This window comes from Peromyscus eremicus, chromosome 23 (assembly GCF_949786415.1).
Source record: "Peromyscus eremicus chromosome 23, PerEre_H2_v1, whole genome shotgun sequence".
Classification (NCBI taxonomy): domain Eukaryota; kingdom Metazoa; phylum Chordata; class Mammalia; order Rodentia; family Cricetidae; genus Peromyscus; species Peromyscus eremicus.
Genome location: NC_081438.1, coordinates 13010670 through 13028800, shown reverse-complemented (window position 1 = coordinate 13028800; position 18131 = coordinate 13010670). Strand labels below are relative to the sequence as shown.

Here is an 18131-nt window from a genome sequence, read left to right as displayed (position 1 = left end):
TAAATTGTTTTCTCTAGTCTGTGCTCGGCTGAGGCCTGAAGGGGGTGGAAACCAAGGTTAGATTAAAAAAAGAAGAGAAAATAAAACGCGAGGAAGAGCTGGTTTTAGGGAAATGAGGACTAATATTTTGAAGCGGCGCTTAGAGGAAAGAGGCCAGTGTGGTCCACGAGGGTGGGGTAGGGTAGGGCTTCAGGGACCCTCCATTCTTTGGAGGGAAGATGTCTCAGGTCTTAAGTCAGGGGACCTGTTTGCATCGCCTTGGGTGAGCGGGGTGTGGAGCCCCAGTCAGGACTTAGTGCCAGCTTCGTGATAGTCCTGGGCTGTCAACTACACCCCTCCGATGGGGTTGCTAGGCAGCGGGGCTCTGATGTACGGGAGGCCTTCTGATTTGTCAGGCTCCCGCAGACACATGGTTAAAGCTCCTTCCAGCCTATCCGGAGGAGGGACGCGGGGCACGCTGCCTGCATATTGCCGAGCCCCGGGTCCACCTGAACGGAGAGGTGCAAAACGCATCCAGAAGGGGAGGCTCCTGGAGCGCTCCAACCTTCAAGCCAGTCCACTCCCACGCTTCCCCCCCCCCCCCCATGCTCTCCACTAGGGCTTGCTGCTGGCTCCTCCCTGCAGGTCCCCGCCCCATTCCATCCCTCTTCCCCCAAACCACGGAAGAGCAAAGTGCAGCAGGGAAAAGAGGTCAGTGGGGTAAACGTGTGCGCGGGCCTCTGTAGGTGCCAGGATGGGCATGAGGAAGGGGAGGTAGCTCTTTTGTGCCCCCTTGGGGTTCTTGTGGGTAGGGGTCAGTGGTAGGGGAGCTAACACTGTTGTTGGCCAGGCCTGGACTTGGAAGCCAGTGGGGTGCCCCCTCTTACTCTGGCTCTGTGCACCCCCGGAGCCGGAGCCGGTAGCACGTAGGGAGAGGAACAGGAGACTGCTGTCTACCTGCAGGAAAGACTGGGCTGTCTACCTCTTCGAGTGCTTATACGGGAGGGAGGCTGCTGTGAATTTCTTCTCTCCTTGAATGCACAACCTGTGATCCAGCTTCTGTTGTCAGAGTTCTTCACCCCTCTCTGATCCCAAGACCTTCTTTTAATCCCTCCGCTTAAAAAAAAAAAAAAAAAAAAAAAAAAGATAAAACAGCTTTGTTGAGATAAAATTCACATATCGTTCACACAGAAAAAGTGTGCAACCCAGCATTTTCTAGTGTGTTCACAGGAAGGTGCAACCACACAGTCAATTTCAGGATTTTTTTTTCATCGTGATTGAACGAAACCCCAGACTTATTAGTGTCACCCCCACCCCCATCCCCGCCCCAGCCCCAGCCCCAGCCCCAGCCCTTGGCCACCGCTGATCTGTCCGTGTGCTTCCTCTTTGGATTTCCTGGACTTGGGACATTTTGTATATGCGGACTCACACTGGGTGGGAGTTCTAGCTTCATTGCTTACTTGGCAAGCCAATCCGTCACGTCGCTTCATCTGTATAACCCTCCACGGCAAGGCGTTCATCAGCAAGGGCAGGCGGGGATCGTCTGCATTCTTACCCGTTTCTCTCCGTGCTCCGCTCCATTCCTGGGCTGGACTACTGGTGGAATGAATGAGATGAATGGGGACTGGTAATTGGCAAATGACGCAGGTGGTTTACTACTGAATTCCAGGGGGCCCAGCTGCTACAAAGGGGGCTGGCTGGCAGCTCGGGAGAGCTGAAGCTATCCGAGCTGTGGAGGAGCAGAGAGGAAGCCTCGGAGTTGGGGCTGGGGCGGGGGCGGGGAGGAGGTCTGGGTGGAAACTGATTGCTAGCGCCTGTGGGTTGCCAGTTCTCTTGGGAACTTGAAAACCAAGGCGTTGGTCTCTGAGCTTCTGGGTGGATGACCCATGCTTGAGATTTGTCACCTGATCCCAGGGGCATCCCCCAAGAGGGAAACTCTACTTAGATTTCAGTTCTTTAAAAAAGGAGGAGGAAATTCCCCATCTGCAACCTTTTATAAAAGGGCATCAGGTCGGGTGACTCTGAGGCTTTGCTCGCCTCCTGTGATTTGGGGTTGACTTGCGTTTCTCCCGCCCCCAACTCCTGCTTCTGTACTTCAGGTACTGTCTGATGAGCGTGAAGGGTTGTTTCACTGATTTCCACATTGACTTTGGAGGCACCTCTGTGTGGTACCATGTTTTCCGTGGTGGGAAGGTGAGTATCTGTGACGTTTTTACGCCTCTGTGCACGGAGAGGCTGGCTGTTGCCTTCTTTTGCTTCTCTTCCCCCTTGTCCAGGACCACTCTATCCCCTGGGACCACCACCTCCTGGCTCTCTGTTTCCTTCTGGAGGGGGAGGATCACCTATTCATACCTACTTAGCCTGTCTTGTATTCTAAGTACTTTAGGCCTGTTTGCAACTCCTAAGGACCGCCTGCATGAAGTTCCTCAGCATTATCTCTGGGTTTTTTTTGTTTGTTTGTTTGCTTGTTTGTTTTTAGCTATGGGGTAGAGGTGGCAGTCTCTGCCTGCCTGAGCAAGAACATATTACATCAGAGATAGACGCCACTCTGAAAAGGAAGTAGTGGGGTGTATATTCAGGGTACTTTGCTAGGTCTCCTTTTGTGGCGTGATGTCCCTGCCTGGATGTAGGTGATGCGGGTGTGTCTTGAGAATGCCCATGTGTGCCTGGCTCATCTGGGTCTTCGTGGACATCCGTTTTTTTAAACGACAGTGTTGGAAGAGACTCTGGGAGGAAGTCAGCCCACTTGACTCCAGATGTTTTTCCTCGTCCAAAGTGAGCACAGGCTGAGTTTATTTATTGGGCCATTTTATCATACATCGTAGGAAATTCCCTTCCATTCCTTTCCCCACCTCCCAGACGAGCCTGTGGCTCAGGAGAAAAAATGTTCCACCCAGCACAGGAAGCATTCCTGCCTTGGTATTTGAGCTGGAATGGAGATACCCCACAGGTAGCCAGAGCCCTCCCTGCCGGTTCAGGGACCCTTTGAGCCCTGCTTGGGGAGCCCAGACAGATGGATTTGCCACCCTCCTTATCCCTCCCCAAGTAGGTGGGGCTCTTTGGGGTTTGTTGCAAGCCCGGAAGAAATCAGAGACTTTGCCCTAACTGCCTCCTTTGCCCCCCAAGATCTTCTGGCTGATCCCTCCAACCCTGCACAACTTGGCCGTGTATGAGGAGTGGGTGCTGTCCGGCAAACAGAGTGACATCTTCCTGGGAGACCGCGTGGAACGATGCCAAAGGATTGAGCTGAAGCAAGGCTACACGTTTTTCATCCCTTCTGGTAGGTTTCTGTATGGCTGGCGTGGGGTCGGTCACCCACTGGCTTCCCTGGTATTTGGAGCAGCCTCCCTGTGGTCTCAGCCAGGGTTGGAGGCCAAGTGAGGGCTTCCGCGGGCCTGGGGATTAGATGAGCCATTGGTATACCCTGAGGGGAGCGGGTCTGAGGCAACAGAGAAAGCATATAACCTGAGTCGCCATACCTGTGGGTTAGCCTTCTTTGTCCCTTGGAGAAGCCTCGGGTCCTTCCTCTGGGGACATTCGAATGTCTATCTTGGGCCTTCCTCCAGAACAGTGGTTTTCAGGCTGTGGGTCACAACCTCTTTGGGGGTGGAACGACCCTGTCACGGGGGGTTGCCTATCAGATATCCTGTACATCAGATATTTACATTATAGTTCATAACAGTAGCAAAATTACAGTTTGGATGGTAGCAATGAAATAATTTTATGGTTTTGGTCAACACACCATGAGGAACTGTGTTAAGGGGTCACAGCTTTAGGAAGGTTGAGAACCACTGGTCTAAAGATACCTGTGTGAACATGACAGGGCCCTTAGGGACCGAAGACGAGTGTGCCCCACGGACTTGGATGCAAGCTCTTGGGAAGGGTGATGAACCCTCTTAGTTGGCACTTCGGCTGTGCTGCCTCAGTGTTCCCACCTTAAAAATGGAAAATGGAGCAAGAACTTCCCTAGGTTGTGTGGACCTAGTGAGTCCAGATTCCTCCCTCTAATTTTGAAGACAGACTGAAGGCTTTTAGGGCTTTTAGCTATAGACTGAGTTAACTGACAGAGGTGGCCAGTGACCTAGGATCAGGGAGTTGTGTGTGTGTGTGTGTGTGTGTGTGTGTGTGTGTGTGTGTGTGAGAGAGAGAGAGAGAGAGAGAGAAAGAGAGAGAGAGAGAGAGTGAGTGAGTGTTAGAGTTAGGTGGGGGTGGGAGAGTAGCATTTGGAGGCCATAGGATGTCTTGAGGGAATTGGTTCTCTTCTTGCACCATGTGGGTCTAGGGATCAAACTCAAAGTCATCAGGCTTGGTGACAAGTACCCTTACCTGCTGAGCCATCTTGCTGGCCCCAAGATTAGAATTTTAGATTTCAGAGATTTGGGTGAATACTTGAGGTTCTCTTGGGACCTAGAAACTCTCCAGCATCTAAACCCTTTGATCCACAGACACACACATTGGAGATGTATGGAAGTCTGCTTGTGTGTTGGTATGGAGAGAGCCTTGGGGAATCCAGGAGGCTTTACAGCCTTCTCATAGGAGTGTTTCTGTGTTGGAGAATCTAATTTTTGTGTCTTTCACAAGACCATAAATTTTAATTCTTTTTTCTTTTTTAGTCAACTTTTTTGTGTATGGGGGTGGAGAGTTTTGAGCCAACCTAGGTTGGCTTTAACTTCACTATGTAGCTGAGAAGGATCTTCAACTCCTGATCCCCCTGCTTCTACTTCTGAAGTGCTGGGATTATAGGCATGTGGCACCATAGCAAGCTTGAGACAGATTTTTGATGTATAACCCAGGGTGGGCGAGATGTCATGATCCTCTTGACTCTGCCTTTCAGATGTTAGGACCACAAGCATACCACAATGACCAACCTCCACAGTGAATTTGTCTGTCTGTCTGTCTGTCTGTCTGTCTATCCATGTTGAGGAATAAACGCAGGGTCTCACATATACTGGGTCAGTGCTCTACCAAATGAACTATGACCCTTCAAACCCACCGTAGTGACTTTAGACATGTTTTCTGCTACTGTAAGCCCCAAGTGTCCCACCTCTGTCTCTCAGTGGGTCTCCGGTTCTTTGAAAGCTCACAGGAGGGTAATGGGTCAGAGTGCTTCCGTGTATATCACGTTTTCTTCCTGTGTCTGAGGGCAGAGGAGTCATGGATGGTTCCAGGCCGGTGGCTCTCCAGTCTCTATCCCTGGACAGGCCAGGAAAGCTCTATGGAAGAGGAAGACCATTGAAGATGACCAAGAGTGGGAAGACCCAGAAAAGGGGGCGTGTTGGGTTTATCCTGTGGATCTGCTGGCCATCATGATGGCAGAGGAAATGGTAACACGGTTAGCAGGGTACCAGGAGCATCTAGTTAGGAGGAGACTACTGGAGTCATTAGAAGCATGAATGTCAAGCAATAGGAAACCAGGGGCAGCATCAGGATGAGCCAAAGGGCCTTTCTTTTTCCAATGTCCTGACCATATCTGTGGCCTCGGCCTCCCCTCTGGCTGCACTAGTCCAGGTCAGTTGTGGGTAATAATTCTGAGCAGGAAACATTCTCTATCCACTATTTCTTTTTGTTGTCAATATATACGGGAAAAATCTAAGCCCCTCTTCCCCCTATACCCTTTCCAAAAATAAAGATACCTGACCAAAGGTCTGTTCCTCAATTCACAAGTTTCTGGGTCAGGTGTAGGTAGCCAGGTGCACCTAGTTTTTATATTTACTAAACCGGCCCTCTGATAGCCTGCATTCTGTTCGCCCTTCCTGGCCATGTGACTTTGGGAAACATACTTAACCAAACCAAACAAAAACCCAACCAATCAACAAACAAGAAAATACCTTTATTTGGTTGGTTGGTTGGTTGGTTGGTTTTTGTGAGAGGGTCTCATGTAGTCCAGGCTGACTTCAAACTTGTTACCGTGGAGGATGACTTTGAACTCAGGATCCTCTACTCACCTCTCAAGTTGCGTAACTAAAGCCCTCACGTAGCAAATGTTCTTGGAGCCTGACTGGTTTCAGGCCGTGAGAAGAGGGGCTGAGGGGACATGGGATACAATCCCTCCCTCTTGAGTGTGGGTCCAGCCAGGTGGCAGTCATGTTGGTGGCCCGGTATGGGGACCTGTTAGGGATACCTGAAGGTTGGAAATGTCTGAGAAGAATTCTGCAGTCCGGAGACTTAAGCTGATCTTAAAGTATTCCCTGTCCTTGCCTTGGAGTAAGAACCATCCCTTGGGGACCTGAGGCAGGAGGAGGGTAGTATGGGTGGCCAGTGTTACTTGTCTCAAAAAAGTTTTGCTGGTTGTGGTGGCATACATCTTTAATCCCAGCACTTGGCAGAGGCAGATGGATCTCTGTGAGTTCAAGGCCAGACTGGTCTACAGAGGGAGTTACAGGCTAGCCAAGGTTAGACCGTGAGACCCTGCCTTTAAAAACAAACAAACAAACAAAAAAATCAAAATGAGAGACATGAACCACCTGGTGACGCCAGTACGCCAGTAAATCAGTAATGGTGACTCAGAGTCCTTGACAGCGTAGCATGATGGGGCCTTTGGTTGTCCACCTATAAAATGGGTACAGAACACGGAAGAAGTCAAGTGAAGCGAGTGAACTGTAGAGGGTGCTGGAGGCATGGGAAATGGGGCAATTAATGGTTGGCGCTGGTGCTTCAGGACCAGATAGGACCAGGGCCTGCCTTGGGTATCTTCCCACGTTGTAAGGAGGGAAACAGTTCAGCTTCTCAGGTGAAATCTTCCCGTTTTCTAATACGAGGTAGACCAAACTGAACACACCCTTGGGTCAGATGCAGCCTGTAGTTTGCTGGTTGGCAGCCACGGTGACCCGGGCGTTGTGGTGGGGGTGGTCATGGGATCTGGGAGGTCATGGGATCTGGGAGGTCATCTCGACAGCAGCGGCAGAAATGGAGGCAGGCGCGCCAAGGGGCTTGTAGACTGCATTCTGAGCACCGCGGTTGTGGGTGAGACTCCCTGTGCCTCTGTTGTTCTGGGCCCCCTCGGCTCCCCGAAATCACCTCTGCAGTGGGTTTTGTGGGTCACCATGTTCCTTCTATGGCTGCATCCGCCCCTGGTTGCTTGGCCTGAATATAAGCTGTTTATTGCCTTCGTATTGCTGATGGCAGGTGCCAGCCTCCCCTGCCCACTTATAGCCCAGGACACCAGCTTCCCAGAGTATCATCGTGAATGAGCCGCCCTCAGGAGGGTGGGAAAGGATGGGGTTTTCAATGCCACAGTCTCGCTCCCTGTTTCTTCCTAAGGGCATCATTGAGACCGTGTAAGCAAATGTAAGCGGGGCTGGAAAGGAACTCGGCAGCCATTTTAATCCAAGGGCGTCTGCCTCATCCACCTGTGATGCCTTAGGAAAGTCTGTAGAACCTTCTAGAACCCCTTGAATAGCTAGCTAGGCATACAGATCCCCCGCCTACTTACAGTGGCCTCTGTCTTCAGTTTCCCAAGGTTCACACTGTCAGGGTGATAGATGTTAAGTCGGGTGTGCCTCCATTTCTGCCTGCAGGGAGAGTCTGGGCTAATCAATCCATAATAATGTGGACACCGCCCTTTTCCAAACTGACACCAATGGCAATTGCTTGTAGCAATTGAGTTCCTGCTCACCAAGTTCCCCACCAGGAAGGCAGTAGTCTTCTTCAGGTGGGCACACATGGCTAGATCAGGGAGAGTCTGGAACCAAGGTCCCTGAGCTCAGGCTTGGGGAGAGGGAAAGGTGGGCATGTGGCAGGACCAAGCAGGGCAGTGGTGCACGCCTTTAATCCCAGCACTTGGGAGGCAGAGGCAGGCGGATCCCTGTGAGCCAGCCTGGTCTATAGAGCGAGATCCAGGAAAGGCACAAAGCTACACAGAGAAACCCTGTCTCGAAAAACCAAAAAAAAAAAAAAATAGCAGGGCCTGGAGGTCCAGACATCCTCAGTCCAGTCTTAGGAAGCATTTAAATGTGGTAATGACCGCGGTAGCAGACAGCGTAGCTCTGCTTGGTGAAAACACAGAAATGTGGTTCTAAAAGATCCGCTGACAGGTAGCAGAGGCGGGAGACGCCATTTGTTTGTTTTTACAGTATACAGATGCTCAGTTTCTGCGTGTCTGTTACCTCACCACTGGGGGTTGAGGTTTGGGGTAGAGACAGAAGATCTTGGGAACTCACGGGCCAGCCAGTCTAGCCAGTCAGGAAGCTCCAGGTTCAGTGAGAGACCCTATTGCAAAAAGTAAAGTGAAGAGTGATTGAGGAGGGGCACTTGATGTTGACCTCTGGCCCCCATGCACTAGTGCACACAGGTGTGTGTGCACATCCATAAACGTATACATACACTGCCTCCCACAGTGAAGAAAGTGTGTGTGCACATTCATAAACGCGTACATACACTGCCTCCCATAGTGTAGAAAGGGATGTGAATAGGATTTTATGCTGATATAGAGTCCCACCAAGCAAATGAAGTCAGGACTTGTTAGACATCAGCCATTGTCTTCCCCAGAGGGCGGAAAGGTCCAGGTTGCTTGATGGTTTCCTCCAGGGACACACTGGTCCCAGAGCAGCTGATGGCCTGAGCCAGAGACCCAAAAGCCAAAGCAGTCTCCATTCCTGCCCACCCCACCCCCACCCCCCTGTGTCCCGTCACGGGTGATAATGTCTTTCATACTTTTCTCTGACAACAGTTAGCTCTGCCCATGCTGGTGAGGAGGGCTGGTGACTGTGTCCAGCAGTGGCCTTGGGTCTGCCAAGTGCCCTCCTCAGGTGGTGGCTCTGTTCCCTGCAGCGGGTGCAGACTGTGAGCCTGAGAGCTGATGTCTCAGCTCACCTGGGAAAGAGACCGGAGCTGCTTGGGGCCTGGGCAGAGAGTGCGGTTGGGTCTCCAGAGTTTTCCTTTGGGTGAAATAGTTAAGCACATGTTTGGAAGAGAGGTGTGGGGTGTGTGTGTGTGTGTGTGTGTGTGTGTGTGTGTCTGTCTGTCTGTCTGTCTGTCTGCCTGCTCGCTCTCTGCCCTCTGCTGGTCCTCCTCTGTCTTCCACTCTGAGTGTCCCCACGGCCTGTGCTTGTCATTGCCTCTGTCCTTCCTTCTCACTGTCTTTCTCCTTTGTTTCCTGGTGTGTTCCCAAGCCTGTTCCGTGGACCGCTGGGGTAATGCAGAGTTGTTAGAAACTGCTGTTCTCCCCTGCCAGCTGCGGCTTCATTCAGCAGGGACTTTTTTTTTTTTTTTTTTTTTTCCTTTCGAGACAGGGTTTCTCTGTGTAGCCTTGGCTGTCCTAGAACTTGCTCTGTAGACCAGGCTGGCCTTGGACTCAGAGATCCCCCTGCCTCTGCCTCCTGAGTACTGGGATTAAAGGCATGTGCCATCACCGCCCGATAACAAGGGACTCTTCTCTGAGCCTGTTTGAGCATCTGCAAATTGGAGTTGTATAAAGCTGCATGCCCCCTAGCTCCGTCTCCAGGGGCCGCATTGATATTTTCTGCCCTGGCAGTGGAGGTGTGATATTGTTGAATCAAATCTCCACACACCAGGCGGAGGGTAACCTTGGGGGTTCAGATACTAATAGATGACTTCACCTTAACACACCTCGGTTCAGTTGCGTCACCTGTAAGCCGTAGTTGAAGAGAGATTGTCGTTGTAAGAATTAACAAGCCGAGACCTGGAAAGCCCCTAGGCGCACCTGGGGAAGTCACCAGTGTGGCCCACACTGTTACAAAGTTGCAGTGTGTAGAAGGGACATCTGCCCCAGCCCATAGTACACGGGGAAGAATGGAGGAAGAAAAAGCTGACATGGGATGCCAGCATCCTGTGATTAAGGAGTTTAACGTAGACACAGGCCTTGGAGAATTCCATGCCAGCAGGATGTGCTTTGCAGAAAAAGGTGTTTGGGTTCTGTAGTCATTGCTCTGAGCTGTCCCATATGACCCCCTCCGGGGACCAGTGATCAGAGGAATGACTAAGAAAAGGCTGAGGAGAGATGTACAGCCTGGGAGGGGCCTCCAGCTCCCTGGCTCCAGCATGTTCCTGGCTACAGCCAAGTCCTGGGAGGAAGGTTTGGCCACCAACATCTTCAAGACAGGCACTTGCCTGCGGCATCCCAGCACCTGCCCTGAGTTAACTGGGGTTTCTAGGAGCTGCTGGCTGAGTCCCTCAGGCTGTCCAGGAGCCTTGGTGTCTGCATCATGTGTCCTTGCATATGGGTCCCCCTGTGCCCTCCCACATGCTCTCTTCCCCTCCCTCCAGTCTTGTCAGAGGAGCCAGGGCTCATCCTCCTTCTGCCCTCCCCGCTCAGGTTGGATCCATGCGGTGTATACCCCTGTGGACTCTCTGGTGTTCGGCGGGAACATCCTGCACAGCTTCAACGTGCCCATGCAGCTGCGGATCTACGAGATTGAGGACAGAACCCGGGTAAGAAAGCACCTTCTCTCCCCGGGGAATGAGCTGGCCTTTCTCAGTTCGACTTGAGTTCCTTCCCACTTCTGCTCCGTCTCAAGCTGGGGCCTTGCTTCTGGTTCTGGAGGGCGCTATGACATCCTCCATAAGAGCCCATCCCCAAATCCCTGGAGTTCCTGTTCACTATCAGACCATAGGCAGAATCCTCTGTGGGACAGTTGGGCATGATTGTACGTACCTAAAAATCTCAGCACTTGGGGAAGTGGAGGCCGGATCAGAAGTCCCAAGGCCAGCCAGGACTACACAGAGTGGGGCCAGGCTGAGCTGCGTTTTCTCATTTAAAACAAAAACTGCCGGGCGGTGGTGGCGCACGCCTTTAATCCCAGCACTCGGGAGGCAGAGGCAGGCAGATCTCTGTGAGTTCGAGGCCAGCCTGGTCTACAGAGTGAGTTCCAGAAAGGCTCCAAAGCTACACAGAGAAACTCTGTCTCGAAAAACCAAAAAAAAAAAAAAAAATTTGTGGAAACAGTGTCTGTACCTCTGTACCTGAGCAAGTGTCTATGCGTTTGTTACCTTGAGAGAGCAGCAGGAGGTGGGAGGGACCCAGCCTTTTTCCTCTTTGCATATGTAGAAAGGGTGTGGACCTTGTGTTGTTCTTGTTGCTGAAGTTTGCAGCGGGTGGAGGAGGCTTGAAAAAGGGCCAGCCTGGTCCACAGTCACATCTTTCCTGTGTATTCGCCTGGGAAACTGGGGTCTGATGGAAGGGAAGCCTGTGTCTCTAGGCCTGTGGCTGAGCGCGCGTCCCCTGGGCCCTTGGGAAGCTCTCTGGGGCCGAGGCTTCCCTGTGACCACTCGGGTGATGCTTTCTCAGCTTATCAACTCTCCCAGGATGAGGGCCACGTGCGCCTTTTGTTCCTGGAGTTTTCCCTGAATACCTTCGATGGTTGGGAGTTGGCCACCCTCTCTCCAATGCTGTGGCTTGACCACACGTCCCCAGGCATTTGAGACAGGTTCAGGGGTGAAAAACGGAAGCCCTGGGATGAAAAGGGCCTCTTTTGTATCCCACCTACCCCCGCCACTGCTTTTCCTCTTCTGTTTTTTAATGTGACTATTTAAATATTTCTTTGAATTGAGATACAACTTACATACCATGAAATTCACCATTTGAAATGTACAGTTCTGTATTTTTAGTATGTCGCCATCATCACTAATTCTAGCACATTCTCCCCGCCCCCTGTTCCCCTGCCAAGAAACCCCTGTACCCATTAGCAGCCGTTCCTTATTCCCTCTTTCTCCAACCCTGGTGACCTCTAATCTCCCTTCTGTCTATGAATTGGCCTGTTTTGGACATTCTCTCTACATGGAATCATGTGATACGTGGCCTTTTACCTCCGGACTTTTCCCCGCTCAGCATGATGTACCTTTCCAAGGTCCATCCATGTTGTAGTACATCCATGTTGCAGTGCATGTCCAGCGCATCTCATGACTGCGTAGAAGAACTCCATTGTGTGAACAGACCACATGACAGTTCTCCTTGGGATTTGCCTCAGAAAGTGGCTTTTCGGCCCCAGAGAAGTATTGGTGTGCTTGAACTCTGTAAAGAGACACCTCGGGCTGCTCTGGTCAGAGTGTAACTTCCCAGTCTTGTTTCTAGGTTTTGTTTCCATGCGATGATACTTTGGAGTCATAGTGAGGGGGGAGTTGAGGGTGCCCAGGGCATGCTTGGCTTCCTGTCTTGTGCTGCCCACGTCCGCATTGTCCTGGGCCAAGGTCCTACGCAGAGGCCTTGTTTCATGGACTTTTCACCTTTCTAGAAAGGTGCGCTTAGCCCAGATCTGGAGCACGTGCCCTGTGCTGTTCAGGACAAAGGCGCTGTTTGGGCACAAACGGTCACTTTTCAGTCCGAGTCCAATGATGTCTGGACTGCGGCCAACCATTCTTTTTGGCCAGCCCTGAAAAACAGGCCATTTGTTGTGAGCAGCGACCAGCAGGTGTGGATGGAAAGCCTGTCCTCTAGAGGAGAGGTCAGGCCCAGGCTTTCCAGGCAGTTCCTGAAAGCCAGAACCAGACTGGGATTTCTCCATTCCTCTGGCAACTTGCTGGATAGCTGTCCCCTCCCATGGGAATCTGATTGTGCATCTCAGAGCACCTGTGCCCCCCGACCCCCCAATCATAACCCCTAGGAACCTAGTTCCTCTCCCCAACTGGTATCACTCAAAGCAGGAACCCCCTAACCTCCCTATCCCCTATGACATCATTCTGTTTGCACTGGTGTGGTATCTCACCACACATCAAGATGCATATCGGCTCCCTCCCCTGAGGCCCCTTGTCCTTAGTCCCTGAGGGGGCACCCATCTGGCTTCTCTGAAGCAGATTGTTGGCTCCAGGGCTGGAGGAAGGATGGCTGGGGGGCGGGGGTGGGGTGGGGTGGGGTGGTGGGCAGGCCAAGCTGCAAGCTACAGCAGGCATTTTCATCTGCTTTGAATTCTGGTCTCTGGAGAGGGGCTTGGCTACGAGGCCCAACTGTTTCTGCCTTAGGAGCCAGAGCAGACAAAAAGCCCTAGAGAGAGTCCTGGAAGCCAGATAAAATGTCAGGACTGCTTGTCAGCCCGATACAGCTCAATTCTTCCATCCCTATCAGCTCCTTTAAGAAGGTTATGGCCATTTAAAAATAGTTTTCCCCCCCCGGAGTGTTCTCAAACATGGCTTTACGTGGAAACAAACGCAAGAGGCTGGACAGAGGAAGCCCAGTAGGGGAGTCCAGAAAAGGAGTTTGCCTTTGTTATGCTAGGTGGGGGTAGGATTGGCTATCCAGCCCTGAAACCCTAAGCCTCTCCCACATGTAGAAAATACTTTTATTTTTCTGTGAAAGATGCTAGGTGACTCTCACTCCGCTGTGTCATGGGCCCCCCATAAGGCAGCGCAGACAGACAGGTCTAGGCCTCTAAGGACTGACAGAGGACTGGTTCCTTCTGTGAATCTCCTGCTCTAAAGATCACAGTAATGGGAGAGCTAGACCAGAACGGACTGCTGCATGCTTCTTAGGATTACGTCACAACAGCCGTGACATACTTTTAGCTCCAGTTAGCTGCTGAGGGTCGGAAGGATGGTCCAGATGATTACTCATCAAACTGCTGTCTTTCTTACGCTTATCTTTTTTTTTTTTTTTTTTCCTTAATGGCTCTAGTGAAAACAGCTTTCCCAGAAAAGGTAATGCCAGCACCCCTTACATTCCCCTCCTTTGCGGCCAGTGATTCTGTTTGGAAACCGCAAATTATTTACCTTTCCTCTCCCCTCCCTCCTACCATTGGATTTTTATTCCCCCCCCCCCATTGAATTTTTTTTTTTTCCAGGAGAAAAACAAAATTTAAGATACTTCCACCTACCTTCGCATTTTAATTTCTCAAGAAATTAAATGGGCATCCTAGGGGCACAGAGACTTCCTCAACTCTCCTCCAACATCTGCTCAATTCTTGGAAGACTCGGGCCTCTGAGGAAGGGCCAGGCGAGTGCCACTTAAATGGGCCTCTGGAGCTCCATTGGGACCCCTGAGATCCAATGTTGGTGAATTGCCCTCTAGGCTGGGCCCAGGGCCGCCTTTGTGACCGCCTTGCCATTTTTCGTGGACAGAGGTTGGTTAACCACTCAGTTTGGTGAGACTCCAGCTTGTCACCAAATAATATTGAGCAATCGTGTGTTTAATGTTTCCAGGCATGTGGCTGGAACCTTTTGAAGGGGAAGGGTAGTGGGCAACAAGCTGTTTGTAAGTCAATTTTTGCAAATTTTTTTTTTCCTGCAGTTCTCTCTTGGAAAAAAAAACAAAAACAAATTAAATTAAATTATCACCCCCCCCCCCCAAAATCCTAAAACCAACCAAACAAAAAAGGCCAAACCAAGTTGAATTTCTTCATTCGTATTTGTTTTCACCCAGCTAGTTTCCCTTGGGTTCAGCGACAGAGAGGGGAGATTTGCCATCCTCTCTTGAATACGGCCCCTTCCTCTGAATTTTTCCCCCTAATCTAGAAGTATTCTCTGGTGTCACAGTGCCCATCAACGGCACAGCGGCATGGATAGTGTCAAAATTTTTGAAAAGTCAAAAGTTGAAAGTATTTGATCCATCTAGTCCCCTCTTGGGAGTTATGAATGGGGGTCTGTTGTCCTCAGCTTGGCGTTTAGGTATTGGCCATTTGTTTCCAAATCTTTTGGCCGGGTCTCTGGAATCGGGATGGGGCTGAACCCCATCCCTTAAACTTTCCATCATAAGACGTCGAGGGCGGCTTAAACTTAGGAGCCCCTCTCTAGCCCAGGGGGCGCCAATCAGTAACTGTGAAACGAAGGAGTCACGTCATCCTGGTAGTGAAACTGGGCTTCTCAGAAAGTGGCTGGAGCCAAGGAAAATGCCAGATTCTTCTCCCAACTCCATGCATCTCCCGGAGGAGCTGAAAAGCATGTGGTGAACCATGATCTCATCCCTCAGCACGTCATCCCCCAGAGGCAGGGAGATGAAGTGGACCCAGTTCACAGGTGGACGAGGTGGAACCCAGGAGTGGGAAAAGGGCCTGAAAGCTGAGAAGTTTCGCTGAAGTAGATGAGGAATGGAAGACAGAGGTGGGGAGGTTTTTTCCAGTATGGTGCTTAGAGAATACCAGTTAAATGTATTTTAGGTAACGGAGTCTGCTCGTACTTGATTTTGTTGAAAAGGTACCAAGGCACTGTATATTGTCAGCATAGAAAGAGCCCCTGGGGGGTAGGGGATGCTTGCTGAAGGATGAGGAAGGTGAGGAAGGAGTCTCGGACCTTCACAGATACGCCCTTGGAAAAGGGGAGAGATGAGTAGGTGTTCTGGGGATGTGTAAGACAAGTGCGCCCCACGATGGGAGATGAAGTCATCTTACTGTACCTCACCGCCTCCATGTCTGTTCAGGATGTAGCTTCCGGAAGGTTCCTCTATGCTGAGGCCATCGATAATGGCTTTTCTTCCATTGCCAGTTCCTCTTTATAGACCCCGAACTGCCACCCATCAGAGTTCCTTGCGGTCCACACATTTTATAGTTCTCCTATGCACTGCTTCTTTACCTGTAAGAAGCAGCCGAGAGGACTCTCCACTGATACCCTGCCACCAGACCCCAGAGTATCCCCTGGTGACGAGATGTCTCGCCTTGGTTACATTGGGGAATTGTGTCCCTCTGAGTCCTCAGTAGAAACACAAGCAGGTATCGTAGGTGGATGTGGGGAGCAGGACACTGTGGATGCTCCTAAGGGCCCTACCCTAGGGAGGTGGATGAGACTGTACCACCCACCGTTTACAGGGGTCCTCCCCGCCTGGCCTTCCTCCCAGAATTCAGGAGGGTGTATAATAGTTTGTCTGCTGAAGCATAAGGATTGGGAGAGGACGTCTGTTTTTCAAGGGAGGGGAGAGACAGCAGAGTCCGTGCAAGAACATTCTAGAATGAGGAGCCCATGTCCGTTGCGGCTGGGCTCAGGCAGGGCTTCTTCCATTTGCAGGTATCGGTAGTGCTGGCAGCAGGTCAGGGAAATCCTTTTTCCCCGCACACACTGGGCCCTGTTCACCTCCCGGGATGGGTAGCTCAGGGACCAAAACCCGATGCCTCCCGTAGGCCTCTTCCCGCCTCATCCATGCATGCTGCTGGCGCCTGCCCCTTCCAGGCCTCCGTCTTGTCTCCCTGCCGGTGACACCTCCCCGTTTTCCCCTTTTCCCATTACTTATGTTCTTGCTGAGGTGATGAGCGCTACTTCAGGGAACCTGCCGCCTGCCGCGAGTCCTCCCCCATTATCCCTGGAAACTGACCTCTCGCCTGCCTGCTTCTGCTCCGTGCTTTCAGGTTCAGCCCAAGTTCCGCTACCCCTTCTACTATGAGATGTGCTGGTATGTCTTGGAGAGATACGTGTACTGTGTGACCCAGCGCTCCTACCTCACTCAGGAATACCAGAGAGAATTAATGCTTATTGGTGAGTAACCGAACCTGGCCAGGGCAGATACCCTTTTTGTCATGGAGCCTGTGGGATAACCCTGGGTCCCCTGGGATTCTCCGAAGCCGGAATGCTAGGCAGGAGACCGCTCAGGAGATAGCCCCGCTTGTGCGTCTCCCACCCGGAACACAAAAGCCAAGAAAAGGAGCCCATGACCCCCCAGAAGAAACACAGTTGTCACACACACACACCCATAACTGCAGATGCATGGAGGAGCCTGTGACCAGCACAGTTGCTAAAACAGGACCATCCAACAGAACGAAGAACTCAAGCTCTCTGTGTTCCACTGTAGTTACCTGATTTTTTTTATTTTTTTTATTTTTTTGCGGGGGAGGGGGGGGAGTTCGAGACAGGGTTTCTCTGTGTAGCTTTGTGCCTTTCCTGGAACTCTCTTTGTAGACCCGGCTGGCCTCGAACTCACAGAGATCCGCCTGCCTCTCCCTCCCGAGTGCTGGGATTAAAGGCGTGCGCCACCACCGCCCGGCTGGTTTTTCTTACAATACTCTGAGGTTTGGGTTTTCGTCCCCATAGGAGCAGGCCCATGTTATACAGCTAGTGTCCATAATTCAGGCCCAGTTTACCCAGAAGGGAGGGGTGGCCAGGGATTGAAATCAGGTTGTCAGCCTTGGCAGCAAGTGCCTTTACCCACTAAACCATCCTGACAGCCCTTGACTGATTTTTTTTAAACACTTATTTATTTTAAGAGTGTGTGTATGTGCCTGAGTGTATGTATGGACACCACTGTGAAGGCATCAGATCCTTTGGAACTGGAGTTACAGGGAGTTGGGAGCTGCCATGTGGGTGCTGGGAACCAAACCTAGGTCCACTGCACTGTCTTTATCCCTGCCATTAACTGACCTGTAGACATATGATAAAATGCCAGGCATATTGTCAGTGGTAAAGCAACCCGTGAGGGTGCAGAGAGCTGGGAAGAGAGCAGAGCTGGGATTTGAACCTGTGTATGGCTGACTACTGCCCTTATACAGGCCAGGAGCCCTGAACCAGACCCTTGCTCTCTGCAGGAAGGGTGAGTGGAATCCACAGAGCTTCCAGCTGGGGGCGCTAAGCGGTCATCATTGTATTTTATGATCTTCCCCACAGATGCCCCAAGAAAAGCCAGTGTAGACGGCTTCTCATCGGATTCCTGGCTGGAGATGGAGGAGGAGTCCTGTGAGCAGCAGCCCCAGGAGGAGGAGGAGGAGAAGGAGGAGGAGGGGGATGGTGCAGAGAAGACACCCAAGCTGCCCTCCGATGGCCCCACCTCCCCCACCAGCACCCCCTCGGAGGAGCAGGAGAACACAGGGAAGAAACCCAAAGCCCCCGCCATGCGCTTCCTCAAGAGGACTTTGTCCAACGAGTCGGAGGAAAGTGTCAAGTCCACAACGACGCCCGTAGACTACCCCAAGACACCCACGGGCTCCCCTTCCACTGAGGTCTCTACCAGGTGGACCCACCTGACCGAATTTGAACTGAAGGGCCTGAAAGCCTTGGTGGAAAAACTAGAGTCTCTTCCGGAGAATAAGAAGTGTGTCCCCGAAGGCATCGAGGACCCCCAGGCCCTCCTGGAAGGTGTAAAGGTGGGCAGGGGCCAAGGCTGGGTCGGGCTTAGGGTGGCTAGCTATTCTAGGGTGGGTCCAGGTGCTGGGATGGTACTCGGTCTAGGCAAGCCTGTCTGGATTATGGACTCTGGGACCACAGTTAGCAGCTGGGTGGAGGCTTGCTCTGTGGGTGACAACAGCTTCTTTGATACTTTTTGGGACCTCAGGGCTCCCCCGCAGGAGGAGTGT

The 18131-nt window shown here is 51.7% G+C and overlaps 1 protein-coding gene across 3 annotated transcripts in view; it reads left to right on the top strand.

Annotated features, from left to right (window-relative positions):
- The window catches only part of Kdm2b (lysine demethylase 2B), a 124896-nt gene that overhangs the window by 39038 nt on the left and 67727 nt on the right, over positions 1-18131 (top strand). For all 3 annotated transcript variants that reach the window (XM_059249131.1, XM_059249129.1, XM_059249128.1), the window contains 5 exons: positions 2079-2172; positions 3106-3259; positions 10253-10368; positions 16197-16323; positions 17446-17921. In XM_059249131.1, coding sequence (XP_059105114.1) covers positions 2079-2172; positions 3106-3259; positions 10253-10368; positions 16197-16323; positions 17446-17921 — 967 coding nt within the window. The remainder of the gene's footprint in view (positions 1-2078; positions 2173-3105; positions 3260-10252; positions 10369-16196; positions 16324-17445; positions 17922-18131) is intronic.